This window comes from Amphiura filiformis, chromosome 3 (assembly GCF_039555335.1).
Source record: "Amphiura filiformis chromosome 3, Afil_fr2py, whole genome shotgun sequence".
In the NCBI taxonomy this organism is placed as follows: domain Eukaryota; kingdom Metazoa; phylum Echinodermata; class Ophiuroidea; order Amphilepidida; family Amphiuridae; genus Amphiura; species Amphiura filiformis.
The window spans coordinates 73,843,912-73,861,311 of record NC_092630.1 but is presented as its reverse complement, the minus strand read 5'-3'; the positions used below and the strand labels follow the sequence as shown (position 1 = coordinate 73,861,311).

The 17,400-nt window shown below is 36.5% G+C and overlaps 1 protein-coding gene across 1 annotated transcript; it reads right to left on the bottom strand.

The window, feature by feature from the left end:
* Nucleotides 1–14,400: 14,400 nt before the first annotated feature.
* Nucleotides 14,401–15,420, bottom strand: LOC140147490 (neuropeptides capa receptor-like). The gene has a single exon (XM_072169267.1). The coding sequence runs from the start codon at nucleotides 15,418–15,420 to the stop codon at nucleotides 14,401–14,403; it is 1,020 nt and encodes a 339-aa protein (XP_072025368.1).
* Between the last annotated feature and the right edge of the window lie 1,980 nt (nucleotides 15,421–17,400).

Sequence of the window (17,400 nt, the reverse complement as noted above, 5' to 3'; positions counted from 1 at the left end):
TTGATATTGGCGATGCGAGTTATCGTAACTTTCAGTTGAAACACGCGTTAAGAACACAGCGGCAAAAAAGTTGCATGAAGATGTTTGGCAAATTGCAGCTGACTAGAGCCTTCCAAGGTATGGCCCCTTGACTTTGGCATCGGATTGGTGAAGTTGTAAAGAAGTCCATTATTAAGATTGTAAAAATTAGTCACATTTATGTACATTGCTTTAATTCGACGTGTTACTAAGACAAAATTCGATATACCAATAAATTCTAGTTTTTACAATAGCGATTAAGATAGAAATAAGAGTCGTATGCTCTCGATTCATTTAGAGTTCACCAGAATCCAATATATTGGAGCGACTAATGGTATTCAGCCGTGACTGCAATGTTTTGGTGACAGACTTTTCTTTTCCCAAACCGAATGCCTCTAAGAAAGCCTGTCTGTATCGTGCGTTAGTCAGGTTGTATACAACAGGGTTAACTGAAGCATTGACTAACGAAGTAACGCGACCAATCCAATTCAGTAAATTATAGTTTTCAACTGACATAAACCAGTTGCCACCGTAGCCTAAAATGACATCTTGTAAATTGACAATTTGAAATGGAAATGTGCAAAGAAAGAATATGACAGCACTGATTATCACCATCCTGACTACTGCATTTCTTACACTATTATTTGCGTTCGTTTCACCAATATCTCTCTTGCTTACCTTTACAACAATCAACGCGTACAGAAAAGAACTTAATATGAAAGCAAGAACAAATTGTATGACATCGATCAAAGAAACGACTGAAATACATGAGTTGCAGGACCTGATACAGGCATAAACAATGAGAAGATCTTGTCCATTGGCAATGTCATCCGGTAATATGTAACACATTTGTCTGGTAGATGTTGGCATCATATAGAAGATTGTCAGTCCAAATGAAAGAATCCAGGTAACAATCACTAATGCCACAGCTCTTGTCGTTCTGTTCAAGACACGGTGTCGCAAGGAGTGGCATATCGCAAAGTATCTTTCAATTGAAACAAGCGTTATCATGAATACCGAGGCAAAATAGGTTGCATATGTAATGATGCTTGGCAGCTGGCAGCTGACTGGAGCCTTCCAAGGTATGGCTCCTTGAGTTTGACTTTGGATTGGTGAAGTTGCAAAGAAGATCCAAACATATCTGGTTGCCATTATTATCAAATAGCTAGCATCTGCAACGGCAAGATTACCCAAGTAAAAATTGGTCACATTCTGCATTACTTTGACTCGAAAAATGACAAACAAGAAAGCGAGATTGTTCGAAACACCAAGAAATGCAACAATCGGTAACACAATAGTGATAAACATCGTATCTCCTTGGCTATAAGTAGGGATAACCATCAAAATTTCATGTTGACCCTATTGCTACAAAAGATTGTTTTCTGAGTAGAACTAATCAACAGAAGTATTTTGGTGGTTAAATGGTCAAAATCGGTCAAAAACTTTTTGAATTATGAATTATCAAAGTTTCCCATTCTGACCGGTCATTGGAACGAAATAAAATGACAAGGTCCAAAAATAGCAGTTGGGAGCAAAATTGGCATAAGCATATATTTACCTTTATATATTTCTTTATTTTAACATATTTGCAAACATGAAACAAGCATATTGTGAAAGTATCAAAGGGTTTCTTATGAAATGGCACTTAACTAGTCACTGGCATAACTTATTTTTTCAAACCAAGGCATTGAAATCATGCATTTAGAGGACATTTGCCAAAAATCATCCAAGATAGCCGATATGGCACAAAATCAAAATTGCACTAAGTAGGTGAACTTTTTTTTCACAACCAAGAATTTCAATGTTATTGGGTTTAATATGACCAATTAGTAGGTGTATGTAAACAAAATCTTAAGTTTTGAAGGTCATTGACTCATTCACAACAATAGAGATTATCCTCATCATGCTCATGTGTATTCCTGTAGTATTCCTCATTCAAACCAAAGTAGCACTCAATACATTATGAGTATCTTTGTTCAAACCAATTCAATGCTTGACCTCGGAGTTACCTGCATGACTATCGCGGGCTATTTTGAAACAGTTATGGTTGCACATTCAGGTACTTCTTTTGAAAGTCCTAAACAAGGTATAGCCAGCAGCAAGTTGTAGATGTTATAGGCCTAAATATAAGAAAACGTTTAGGGTTAAGATCAGGTGAACAATACATCGAATGAGCACGAAACTTCACATTTATGTTCAGAAAGGTGTCTTCTTAACATGATTTGAAAGGAATATAAAAATTCCAAAGGGAAGCTGGTGATTTAATTTGTAACTCGAGATCTACTTGTTCAATTTTTTAACCTTTTTACAGAGGGTATGATAGAGGTATTACTGGCAACTCTGCCAAATTACAGCTCAGTAGGCCACGTTTTTCACCTGATCTTACTGATTTGAATATTTTGTGCCATTCTTGAGCAGTGCTAAACTCAGCCACTGGCAATTAAGCGCACTGTGGCGATGGACCAATTTTGACTCGCACTTACAGAAAAACAAAATAAATTATGTTGCTGTAATTTGCAAGATAGTTACAAAATATAATTGGCAGTAACTTCCCCAAATTTTACAGAAAAATATTGAAAATAAAAGAATGAGATCAATTTAGAAATGTATGTGCAAGCAGTGCACAGTTGAGCTCCCTGCATGTCTATGGGAGTGTTCTAATCAAGTTGATGGTTCATTGGTCATCCCTACTATAAGTGATCCCCGAAGCATCTTCTTGTGTTAAATTTACAGTATTCATGGCATTGCAACTCTCAGCCATTTTGGTATTTTAATTGAACGCTATTGAAATATAAGAAAGTAAACGAAACTGAGAAGCCAACACCACGAGTGTTTCGATGGAAGTCTCACAATAGAATGACAACAAAATGTTTGCTTACGACAAACAAGGAGAACATTATTGTAATAATCCAATTTTGATTAATATGAAAGCAATGAGATTATTAAAGCATGCATTTACTAATTGATTAAACAAAATATAAGTGTCGTGTGCCTATACTTAAATAAATAAAGGCTGGAAATATAGTTTTTGTGTTACTTTCAAAAGTAATTAAAACAATTTATCTTGTGTTGTTAATAATTTTTATATGTTGTCATTATCGTAATGGGACTGGATATTAATTTGTATCTGAATAATAAAATCAAATTAAATTATACGCATACGACGAGATAATATTCGGTAAGTGGGTCAAAAGCATCAATTGCTTGGTTAAGAAAAAAACGTTTTCCTTTCACAATTTGGTTGGATTCAGTTGAGATAAAGAAATCTCGTTATTAATTATCAATAATAAATGTGGCAAGTATTGACATGATTGAGGAACAATGAAGAAAAGGATTAATGGTCGAACAATTTGATGATTAGAGTCACGCGGTAGCTTGACCAGCAAGTTGTAAAAAAACGACTGATAAAGAAGGATAAACAGATGCGCCGCGAGACTATATTTGCACGGAACAAAACGCTATTGTTCTATGATATTTTTCGCTGGGTACAAAATATATCTAAAACCATGCTAAATCTTATTTACTGTCCAAAGTGTCATATTTTAATAGCTCATTATTTCAAAAGGTTACACCAATCTTACAGTCAATCCGATTGTTTGATAATAAACAAACATTCTTGTTTTATTTTACGCGGTATTTCATAGCCAAAATTAGTGGAAAATCATAGCTAATCATACATATATCCACAATCTTTCGACACTGCTACAGCCATACATGGCTGTCACTGTGGCGCTACTTTTTCAGATTCACTTTCAAATATACCCTAGCATTTTCCTGGATACCCTACATACAAATTCTGGATCTCATTCGCCAACAAATCAAGTTTTTCACAATTCTTTTATTCTTTCCGGACCACAGCATACATTCATATTAATAAATACTCCACTTTCACACCTCGTTATATCGGGACGTCCCTGTGGCGAAGCGGTTAAGTCCATGGACTTCTAATCCATTTATGAATTTTTGTTTAAGTTCGAAACTTCCCACCACTTTTGTCATAAATCAAGAATAACACCATTTCGAACATCCATTGCTATTGTGATATTATTTTTTTTCATCAAACAAACATGTTTCATTTTTATTCACATTTAGACCTAGGACCTACTTTCACCATCCAGATGCTTTCACCATGCCTGACTATCATGACATCTTCGTCATTTAAAACACATTTATCGGTGTCTCTGTTCACAGCTTAGATTAAAATTATATTTGGAATAAATATTATAAATTGTCACAAATTAAAATCACAAACCGCGAAAGATCGCCAACAACTGCCGCTGAATATTGATATTGAGAACCACAAACCGTAAGGAGGACATAAGGGATATTAAAATCATAAACTGCGAAAGATAGCCGAAAAACCGCCGCTTAATAAGGATATCCAACTAGATTGCCCCGCAGGGCTACAATGATCCACAAACCGCGAAATTTGGATATCCAACCAGATTGCCCGCAGGCCTATCGATTATAAAGAACCACAAACCGCGAAACATGGATATCTAACAAATTAAGACTTCAAACCGCGAAAGATCGCCAACAACTGCCGCTCAATATTGATATCCAACTAGATTGCCCTGCAGGGCTATAAAGAACCACAAACCGCGAAATTTGGATATGCAACTATTGCCCCACAGGGCTTCAAAGAACCACAAACCACGAAATATGGATATCCAACAAGCTTAAACTATAAATTAGCTCCCGATAGAGGGCATGGCTTGATGAGGGAAATTAAAACCACTAACCACGAAAGATCGCCGATAACCACCGCTTAATAGGGATATCCAACTAGATTGCCCCGCAGGGCTACAAAGAACCACCAACCGCAAAATGTGGATATCCAACTAGATTGCCCGCAGGCCTATCGATTAAAAAGAAAACCGCGAAATATGGATACCCAACAAATTAAGACCACAAACCGCGAAAGATCAACAACAACTGCCGCTCAATATTGATATCCAACTATATTGCCTCGCAGGGCTATAAAGAACCACAAACCGCGAAATTTGGATATCCAACTAGATTGCCCCGCAGGGCTACAAAGAATCACACACCACGAAATATGGAAATCCAACAAGCTTCAACTATAAATTAGCTCCCGATATAGGGCAGGGCTTGATAAGGGAAATTAAAATCACAAACCGCGAAAGATCGCCGACAACGCCGCTTAATAGGGATATCCAACTAGATTGCCCCGCAGGACTACAAAGAACCACAAACCGCGAAATTTGGATATCTAAGCAGATGGTCCGCAGGCCTATCTATTATAAAGAACCACAAACCACGAAATACGGATATCCAACAAGTTTAAACTATAAATTAGCTCCCGATAGAGGGCAGGGCTCGATGAGGGAAATTAAAACCACAAACCACGAAAGATCGCCGATAACCACCGCTTATAGGGATATCCAACTACATTGCCCCGCAGGGCGACAAAGAACCACAAACCGCGAAATTCGGATAGCCAAGTATATTACCCCGCAAACATTAAAACACGAGTATCTTGCCAGGTCGGGGCATTTAGACGCTTATGCGCATTTACCAGTTCCGACTTGAAGTAGGCCTAAATCGGACTTACACTCTGTGTCTCTCTGGCATTGTCAACATTGGGTGTGTGTTGTTCATATTTACATTTTCTTTACATATTTACGTTGCCTTGAATAATTAAAGTATATTAAAATGTATATTGATCATTTTGTACGCCTCTTAACATTACAGTCACGTGTGACGAGCAAGTTTTAAAAATAAACGACTGATAAAGTTTGGTTTAATTATTTATAGTCATGAATCAAGAATAGAAACTTCACACATCTATTTTTCGATTTATTCGTTTTATGGAGCACTTTGTAACCTGATGACTTTCCAAGCTTGGAGCTGCTTGGCTACATTCATAAAAAGAAAAGAAATCTACCAAAAAAAACGTTGACAACGTAAAGAAATCAGCAAGTTAAAAAAACCCACCACGGCTCACTTTTTGAAACTTGGTCCCATTTTGAACACCAACAGCAAATCAGTGTTTTTATTTTATTTCAACAGAATACAGCGTTTCCAACATTAACAAGATTACAAGCCTACTTGTTATTCGTTTAATTCAATCATTAATCATGATTATTATAAAAAAACCACAATAGGATATTGGCTTACCATGCAAGAACAAGATAATAACCTTTCAGGTCGTTCCAGAAAGCTTACAAATTAATATCGCATCTGCACATTTATAAAGATACATAACACTCTGGAAATGTTTTAGATTTATATAAATATGATAAAGTTTAAATCAGTACCTTTTACAAATGGGACCAAGTTTCAAAAAGTGAGCCGAGGTGGGTTTTTTAAACTTGCTGATTTCTTTACGTTGTCAACGTTTTTTGGTAGATTATACCTTACGGGATGTGACGAGAGCGAACCGTGGTTTGGATTCCAGGGGAGGGTGTCTGTAAGAGGCACAGCCAACAGAAAATGAATAACTGAGATCGCGCCAAATAAACCTACTGCAGTAATTTTCCTAGTCTTTAAATTTAAAAAAATTAGGCATAGATGGGAATTAAACCCGGTACCTCTCGGTTCTGAAGCACTGGATAGTACCACTAAATCAACTACCTATCTGCAATAAAACCTGTGATATTAATCCTTGATAATGCTTAAGGGGTACTACACCCCTGCCGAATTTGGTGCCTATTTTTACATTTTTCTCAAAAATTATAGCGCATTGGTGACAAGTAAGATATGTATATTATAGGGCCAAGGACTACAACTACTGCACTGGAAATTATATTTCAGCACAGACAACAATTGTGGTGTTACAGTCAAAAATTAGGGAAAACCAATATTTGATCAATAAATCAATAACTACTTGTCTTGAGTTACTGAATTTTCAGTGCAGTAATTGTAGTCCTTGCCCCTATAATATACATATCTTACTTGTCACCAATGCGCTATAATTTTGAAGAAAAATACAAAAATAGGCACAAAATTGGCTTGCCAGGGGTGTAATGTACGATGTCATTCCAATAACTGCTCGCACAATCCTCACGTCATTCAAATAATCAATAGAAAAATTAAGTAAATAAATAAATAATAAATAAATAAATAAATAAATAAATAAATAAATAAATAAATAAATTAATTAATTAATTAATAACACAAAAAGAAATCAATCATTTTCTATTCGCTGGAAAAAATAAAGCAGCATAAGAAAAAAGATGGAATAATAACAAGTTTCGACCAAGCGACGATCAGAACAGCATCGAAGAAATCACAACGCCTTAGATCGCTCGGCCATCCTACTCGATGTCAAAGCAATATATTCACCTCTGGCGTTACGCAATATTGGCACATGCCCCGGGCACATGCCAGTGGGTAAAGATCCTACGTAATACAATATATTTTTATTTATAAGATACATAAAGGGTCTATCCCTTCAGTCATACTAATCAAATAAATATATAGAGGTCATTCTTTGTATACCTTTGTGTAACAGTGATTCATCACTGTACAATCAACATATTGGGCGTAGACGCAATCATCAATGCGCGAAGTATAAAACGTAGTCGCCACTCGTGCACTTTTTTAAGACTACGGCTTTTCCGAAAGCAGTCTTGAACCCTGAATTCAGAGGTAAATTTTGGGTTCTTGCATGGAATTCAAAGTAATTATATCATGAAAAGACCCACCGAGATGACTACGGTACTTACTCAGAGTTTTTATTTGCAAAATTAGACGATCAAACAAAAATTATAAAAGGAGCAGGACCAGATATCACTATTAATTCCACGGTAAGCTCAAAACGCATTGAAAATGCCAAAATGCAGTCACAAAATTTATAATATTACTAAATCACCAAAACGAATTGCAACGTTACTGTTACTATAAGTTTGCCCAAACCCCAGGTTTACTTAACCATTGGTCTCCAACTTTTACGATTCAACAACTGTTCATAAATTAATTCAATCATAATTTAACATAATGGAGCTCAGCGTTTGTATCATTTATAAATTCCAATCACTAAAAAATTCAATCAAAAAAATTGCAATTCAATATGCTACATTGTGTCTGGAAACACCGGACTTCTTCAAGCACCTGACTGATGATGATTTAATTACCAATTTATGACTACCTGATCATGAAATACTGGATCAATAATATACACTAAGATTCTTTGATCATTTCGTTTATGACTAAGATATAAGGTGTGTCGTAACCACAATTTTTGATATTTATTTATTGAAAATCTGGTGTGTTTTTTTCAACTTCTACACTGGATCTACTTAATGAAGTATTGGATGTGGCAGTCTTGTCTATTTTAATAGTGGTTGAGATTTGTGTGGCTCATGGTCTACATTACCATAAATACGTTTAAACTCGTGTCAATATACTCTCAAAGGTGTTCGAATAAAGGTGCGAGAGGTTGTGGGTTAGAACCCTGGCGGTGGTTTAGTATGGTCTATTGAAAAATTGAGTTAGTTTGAAATTACCCTGGATAAGGAACTTATTGCTAATGGTCTCGTTGTGACACGTACGAAATTCGGATAGTTGATCCTGGCTGCGAAGGTCAATGAATATCTAGGGCGGATTGAGGGTGTGCGCTCGTAAGCTGTAAAGTCCCTGAGTTGTTTAATGGTTTAATTGTCAGTTGCCTCACTCCACTTGAGTACAATCAAAGTAATGAAAGGAGCATGTTGAGGGCCGAAACACAGTATTTTTGTTATCCAAACAGGAGACTTGCTTTGCGCCAAGATGATCTCTCACTTAATCACTCAGTTAACTTTTACGGCCGACCTGACAAAACCGATGTACGATAACTTAAATGGTCTATTGATAATCGATAATATTGATACGCGTTCATGATTCGACCCGGACCAACTCCTAGCTTTTGATGTAAAGGATTGTGAGAGGAAAACTGAAGGTACTAGAGCGGTTGCGATTTCAAAACGACTCTTATTTAATAAGTATTGAGATTCTGTCCGTACGAAATGAACGAGCGGACAACGTAGAAAATGCGCACAATTTATCCGTTTTACAATATATTTAAGACAGGCAAGGATATTGAACATCCGAAGGAAAGTCTAACTATAACATGATCCTTGTTATGATATTGTTTGTAACAAATCCTTATAATAAAGCAACAGTGTGGTATGAAATTTTGAACTATACATTCGGTTCATGCATACAGATTGTTCATTGAAATGCGTATGAGATCGACCATGTCGACCGTATAAAAATGAAATAGCGATTTGCATCTTTGCAGTTTTGTACGGCGTCACGCGGTTCATTCCACGCGACCAATTGTCCCCATGACCCATGTACAAGATTATTAAATAGTAGGCCGATAAATTCCTGAATTATATAATGAAAAACAATCAATCAGTGCAAACAGCGAATCAACAAGAAAGGAATGAACAAGAAAGAAGAAAAAGAAAAAGATGAAAAGAAAGAAATTCTACCACACAGGGCTCGAGCCCAGGTTTTTTCAAAAAGGACTCATAGTCCAACGCTATAACCGTTAGGCCACGCAACAACTTATGCAATGTCTTGATTTCAAAACGACTATTAATTAATACTTCTTCTCGTGTCCAAACACGCTAGATATTGTGTTTCAGCCATAGCTCATAGCTGGACACAACTTTTAGCATTATCATTGTTCCCTGCAAGGTACTCAGCTTTGCATTCTTGCTCCAATAGAGAACATCGCAGTATGTGCTCCATTTGTGGTTCAGTTCCACATACGCAGGTCTTCTGTGTTTAGATAACCCCACTTTTTGAGATTCACTTTACATTGGCCAGTACCAGTTCTCAGTCTGTAGGCATTTCCATTCCAGTTTAAGTCTGCACCAGGGGAAGTTCTTTTTTGACACTTATATGGACATGGATGTTGTTTGTGGAAGATCGACAAGCCTCTCTTTCCATAATGCAGCTCTGGTACTTTCAGCTTGTGCACTTGGGTTCAACTTCATTGAGGAATTTTATCCTAGACTTCGGCCGATTCTTTGCAGGTTCATGGCCAAATGTAGGGTGTTGCTAATCTGTGGTCTGGCGATGACGTTCTCTACTATACTTGCTGCACTACGACGGATCTCTACACAACATAGTATGTATAGGTTGTCTGTTGATGTTGGTCGAAGACACCCAGTGATGAGACGGTAGGTGCAATTGATGGCTGGATCAATCTTTTTAGCATGGACCGATCTTTCCCAAACTGGGCATGCATAATCTGCAGATGACTAACAAAGGGCTAAGGCAGTTGTTCGTAGATAGTATACTCTTTTGTAGCAGTGTAATCGCGATCGCGACTCTCATCTTTACTGATAGGTGAGGGTGTCATCATTTTCTAAGTTCCTACAACCTCCATACGTAATTGTGACTTACCGCTTTTCCAATCCAATTTCCAACCGCTTTTTATTGACAGTTTTTAACACATCGCTTCAGTTGAGTGACGCACAAGTCCAGTTCCGCATGAGAATTCTAATTTATACATTGCATCATGCAGTTATTGTTAACTACATGTATGCACACAACACAGGGGCACTCACAATAGGCAATTGAACCCTACTGGTAGCGCTGTGTTGTAGCTATATGGGATGAACTAGTTAGCATCATATATTAAAAAGGAAAAAGCTATGATTTTAGTACTTGCTCTATGTTTCAATTACTTATTCTTTTCCAAATATCTGAATCTTCAACCCGGTACAAGCTTTAATAACGGGGAACATACATTTTATTAAAAAGAAATCCTACCATCTATCCAAACTCGCCGTGTTATTCCAATGCACATTTTGCTTCACCGGGCAGCCATTTTTTGGTCGTATTTGGAAGATTGGTGTCATAAAACCGTCATAGGTACAAATTTAGTACTTTCTGTCAATCAATTATGGCTTATTCTCTACATGTCAATCTTTTAAATAATTGGCATAGTCCTTATAATAACGGTGGTCCGCCTTGATGAGTAAATGACAGCAAACAGCTGCAAACCAGTGAAAAAATACCCGAAAACTCGGTCAGTGGAGCTCCGCTCGTACATGTCAATAGAGTCACTATCGATTGGATTAGTCGTCCGTAGCGGACAATTCGGTCGCTCATTGGATCAATAATTATCAGGTGGTAATAAATTTGCATTGGACAATAGATTACTATATAATGGTTTAGTACTGCATATATCGGTTTAATCTTCAATAAGCGGGTTTATGGCTGGAAAGGTCACGGTGAATATGCTGTGGACGACACTGCACTATGGTTGGTCACCGATTTTCCCTGTTTCCGTTAGCTCTTTCAATTTCCGCGAATTTTCTACATGTCGTTGGACATCAAATCGACGTTAATGCGAATTTTATCGTCCTCCTTCTAAAGTCCTGATTTGTTGGAAACTACGCAAATTCTCTCATTCAACAAGCTCTTAAAGTTCACAATATTACGTGCGCTCGATTGGAATTAGACCCTATCATCAGTGTTTGGCCCGTCGTGAAAACACTCTATGAAATCTGAATCGCGATCTTTTCAATTCAGTGTTTTCAAGTGATCGGAGCTCTCCCCGGGCTCTCCCACTGCGTTACGTCCGTAATTCTCTCTCAAATCTATAAACACGTTCATTTTCAACTATTAACATGTTTTTTTTGTACAATTTCAAGAAAAATGAAGGTGTTAGACTCAGTGACGTTTAGGACGTACAAAAAGAATGTAAAAAACGAATGTTTAAACTAACATTCCAAATTAACTTTAAAAAGACTTAATTTCGTGTTTTAACGGTGTCTGAGATTGAATGCTTCATATAATGCCTTCCTGTATCGTGGGTTTGTCCATGGATTTTAAATTTTATTGAGATACAAATATTGCATGTTTTTTCACATTCATAAACAATAATAGGATCTGGGACATCATTGTGAAATCCTTTATCTGGTAATATGTAACACTTTCGATCAGTAGAAGTTGGATAAGCAACAACACCTGCCAATACGAATGAGACAACCCATGTTATGGTTACTAATTTCACAGCTCTAGTCTTTTTGTTAAAAAGATGATGTCGTAATGGATGACATATCGCGAAATATCTTTCAATCGAAACTACATGTAGTGTTATACATGTAGTGTTATACATGTTTACACGGTGTAAGACTGTAGCGCACAGGATATTGGTTGCTCCATGGAATGCCTTTCTGAATGGGTGATATATAAATCCAAACATGCTTGGTTGTTATAAATATCAGGGTGCATGCATCTGCTACTGCAAGATTTCCTAAGTAAAAATTAGTCACAGTTCGCATTGAATCTATGTGATACAGAACAAATAAGAAACTGCTATTGGTGACCAGTCCAAATAGCGCAATAGTTGGGTTCACGATGGTAATAAAGATGACATCCCTTCGGCTGTAAATGGTATCAAATGTTTCGTTGTAAGTCAATGTTATTGTATTTTTAACAGTGCAAGTTTCAGCCATTTTACCCGCACAGGTATGCATAAGAACGCATAATCCTTTCCAAGTTAAAATGTTATTAAGTCTTAAATTGGGTAACAACACACTTTTGGAGTTAGACTTCTCATAACGATTTAATAACCGCGCGCACGATTTTCGTCGAGCGTGTCATTTATTGACTTGTTTAATCGCCGAGCGTGTAATTTATTAACTTGTTTAATTAATTTCCCGTGATATTTTCAACACCACATAAATGGCTCTGGTTACTTTCGCAATATTAATTCATTGCAAAACACAAAGGTTTTTAGGTTTGAACTACTTATACCTATCGGCAGTATCATGATTCCGTGTCGTAGTGCTAATCATTTCTTGCTACTATATTGGGAAAATGTCATATTAAATGTAACTTCGATTTATAAAGGTTAATCACAAATAATAGGTTTTGAATATTATTTGGTCATTCTTGTTTTTAAACTGCGTTAATCGCAGGCTTATATTTATCAGTAATCAACTTATTGGGTTTATTCAATATATTCAACTGCGAAGTAAATGTTTTGGCAACACTCTCATCGTGTCTGAGATTGAATGCTTCAAGGAATGCCTTTCTGTATCGAGGATTCGTCATACTATACACCACAGGGTTAACCGAGGAGTTGAGCAAAACTGTTGCGCGTCCAATCCATACAAGCAAACTGAGATTTTCAGCAGAAATAAATGAATATCCGTCAAAGCTTAAAATCAGTTCACGTACATTTACAATTTGAAATGGAAACAAACAAAGAAAAAATACAACTGAATTGGCGATTACCATTCTAATTACTGAATTTCTGACATCGTTGTTTGCGCTCGATTCACCAATGCTTCTCTTGTTTACTTTAAGTACTATCAGACTGTACAGGATAGAATTCAAAAGGCAAGCTATGACAAATTGCACCGTATCAATGATAAGCAATATTAAGAAACAATTTGCGCATGCTCTTTTACATTCATACACAATAATAGGATCTTCTTTGGGAAACGTTTTTTCTGGTAATACTAGTATGTAACACAGTTGATATGTAGAAGTTGGTGAAGCAGCAAAACTCGCCAATCCGAATGAGACAACCCAAGTCGCGATGACTAACTTCACAGCTCTTGTCTTTTTATTAAAAAGACGATGTCGTAATGGATGACATATCGCGAAATATCTTTCAATCGAAACTAGTGTTATTAGGAATACAGAGGTGTAGTAAACGACATACGAGACGTAAAGTAGTACCATACACCCTATCGGGCTTTTCCATGGAATACCTCTCTGAATCGGTGAATTAACCATATAAGTCCAAACATGCTTGGTTGTTATAAATATCAGGGTGCATGCATCTGCTACTGCAAGATTTCCTAAGTAAAAATTAGTTACAGTTCGCATTGAATCTATGCGATACAGAACAAATAAGAAACTACTATTGGTGACTAGTCCAAATAGCGCAATAATTGGGATCACGATGATCACAAAGATGACGTCCCTTCGGCTATAGATGGTACCTAATGTTTCGTTGTAAGTCACTGTTATTGTATTATTAACCGTGCAAGTTTCGGCCATATTTACTCATACAGGTATTCTAGTAAGAACGCATAATCCTTTCCAAGTTACAATATTATACAGTGAATTGGGTAAAATCACACTTTTGGAGCTGGAGTCTGACTTACATTTCTCATAACTATGATAACGATTTTTAAATCGTTATTAAAATAACCGCGCGCACGATTTTCGTCGAACGTGTTATTTATTTATTAACTTGTTTAATTCATTTCCCGTGATATTGTCAACACCACATAATTGGTTCTGGTTACTTATACCTATCGGCAACATCATGATTTCGTGTCGTGCTAATTATTTCTTGCTACTCTATTGGGAAATTAGATTTAGAAAGGTTGATCGGTTTGAATATTACTGGTTGGTTTTTGTCTTTAAACTGCGTTACACTCAGGCTTATCTTTATCAGTTATCATCGTGTCTGAGATTAAATGCTTCAAGGAATGCCTTTCTGTATCGAGGGTTGGTCATACTATACACCACAGGGTTAACTGAGGAGTTGAGCAAAAGTGTTGCGCGTCCAATCCATTCAATCAAACTGAGATTTTCAGCAGAAATAAATGAATATCCGTCAAAGCTTAAAATCAGATTACGTACATTTACAATTTGAAATGGAAACAAACAAAGAAAAAATACAACTGAATTGGCGATTACCATTCTAATAACTGAATTTCTGACATTGTTGTTTGCGATCGATTCACCAATGCTTCTCTTGTTTACTTTAAGTACTATCAGACTGTACAGGATAGAATTCAAAAGGCAAGCTATGACAAATTGCACCATATCAATGATAAGCAATATTAAGAAACAATTAGCGCATGCTCTTTTACATTCATACACAATAATAGCATCTTCTTTGGGAAACGTTTTTTCTGTTAATATGTAATTGTAACACAGTTGATAGGTAGAAGTTGGTAAAGCAGCAAAACTCGCCAATCCGAATGAAACAACCCAAGTCGTGATGACTAACTTCACAGCTCTAGTCTTTTTGTTCAAAAGACGATGTCGTAATGGATGACATGTCGCGAAATATCTTTCAATCGAAACTAGCGTTATTATGAACACAGAGGTGTAGTAGACGACATACGAGAGGTAAAGCAGCAAACACCCTATCGGGCTTTTCCATGGAATACCTTTCTGAATCGTTGAATTAACCATATAAGTCCAAACATGCTTGGATGTTATAAAAATCAGGGCGCATGCATCAGCTACTGCAAGATTTCCTAAGTAAAAATTAGTTACAGTTCGCATTGAATCTATGCGATACAGAACAAATAAGAAACTACTATTAGTGACTAGTCCAAATAGGGCAATAATTGGGATCACGATGATCACAAAGATGACGTCCCTTCGGCTGTAGATGTTACCTAATGTTTCGTTGTAAGTCAATGTTATTGTATTATTAACAGTGCAAGTTTCGGCCATTTTACCCGCACATATTCTAGTAAGAATGACATAATCCTTTCCAGGTAACACACTTTTGGAGTCTGACTTACATTTCTCATAACTATGATAACGATTTTTAAATCGTTATTAATATAACCACGCGCACGATTTTCGTCGAACGTGTCATTTATTAACTTGTTCATTTCCCAAATAAATTGATTGATTGATTGATGGTTCTGGTTACTTTTACCAAAGTAATACTTTGCTTATACCTATCGGCAACATCATGATTTCGTGTTGCGCAACTCACTTCCTGCTACTATATTGGGAAAATGTCATATCAAATGTAATTTCAATTTGGAAAGGTTAATCGCAAATAATAGGTTTGAATATTACTTGTTGGTTTTTCACATTACGTTTGGGAATTGGAAAGAACCTTCTGATAAATCATGCATGACTCAATTACAAATCTCTACATCCCTTTCTTCTTGTCTATTGATATTTTGAATAGTGTTTATCTTTCCCTAATAGATAGCGCCCTGATCGATTCTTCCTGCATATCAATATGCTTCATTTACATTACATTACAGAGATCGGACACTAATCCCTACCATAACAAACCATGTATAGACGAATCCAAGTAGCCAAGTCATGGTCAGGATTTGGTCGGACATCTTTGGGTAGCCGCTAGCACCAACCTGGTGTTTTGAGCGTCCAATTGTGCAAATAAAAGCCGCCTAACACCTAGAGAAGATGCAAGGATGAGGAGGGTTAATAGAATAATAGCTAATAATATATATAATGGAGATAATTCCGCAGGTAATCCCGTCGCATCTATTCATACATAGTCCTTTTGTTCGCAAGTACATCAATGCATAGATACCGCGTGTAGTTAATCCGATTATTATGTCACTTCAACAGCGAATAGATCATGCTGTGTGTTTTGTCGAAGGGAACTGTATTGTGTTATTCTTTTGTCTGCCTGTGTTTTCGCGGAAGGTGTAAAACGGGTGATGGAATGCAGTTTAAAATTTCCGCCAAGGCTGAATCATTTCACATTTTGAGTGAATTGTAGCCGACGGCTACCCAACTAAAGGCTGCTAGTCAGGTGTAGGAATGCGTGTATTTGGATTCGTCTATAGACTCTACATGCAAATACAGGTGATATAACAGGTCTATATTACAGGATTAGATTAGTAAACTATGATCTATTTGCACACCACTCCACGCCATACATAAATTCTGCCAGTCACATTTCCCCAATATGAAATTTTTTAAAAGTAAAATTTTACTTTTAATTTTACTTCATTAAAGTTTGGCGGAGGCGGGGTTCGAACTCACGGCGGCGGACTGCTTTGGATACACTACGAACCCAGCGCCTTAGACCACTCGGCCACTTGGCTTGTTGGAATTCATTTGAAACTTATTGAAGATATAATCGCAACTTCAACATAGGCCTACCACGTGACAAGCAAAGGCAGAAAACGTACCATATTTTGGAATTTTATTTGCCTAAAAACATTTATGTGTATTATTAGCGCTCAATTATTGTTAACTGCGTGTTTTATACAAAAAAAATCCAATAATAAACATGATAACTGTGCGTCTGTATGGACAATACATTATATCGATTTTGACACGTGCTTGTGTCTCAGTACATTTCCATGGTCAGTAAAATACTATAGAGGAAAACCTACCGTTTTCTTGTATACACGTTCGATGTTTTTATCAAACTACAAAAAAATCCATTTTAGACCCCAAATGTTTTTTCAGGAAATAAAAGATTAGATTATCATAAAAACGAAACAGTAATCTTTTGCCGGGTCTAATGTAATATTCACATAGGATTCTCAACGTTTTTTATATCCTTATTCTTGCTCAATTAAAAAAATATTTTGGCGTATATAAAATTGAAATAAAATTCTCTGCTTCTTAAACGACATCAAATGTGCCACAATTGGGTATCACGAATCGTTATATATGATGTGCAGTTAATATTCATATTTTCTTTTATACAGA

Excerpts from the sequence above, each read along its gene's own strand:
- LOC140147490 (XM_072169267.1), bottom strand. The coding sequence starts at position 15,420 with ATGGCCGAAACTTGCACTGTTAATAATACAATAACATTGACTTACAAC.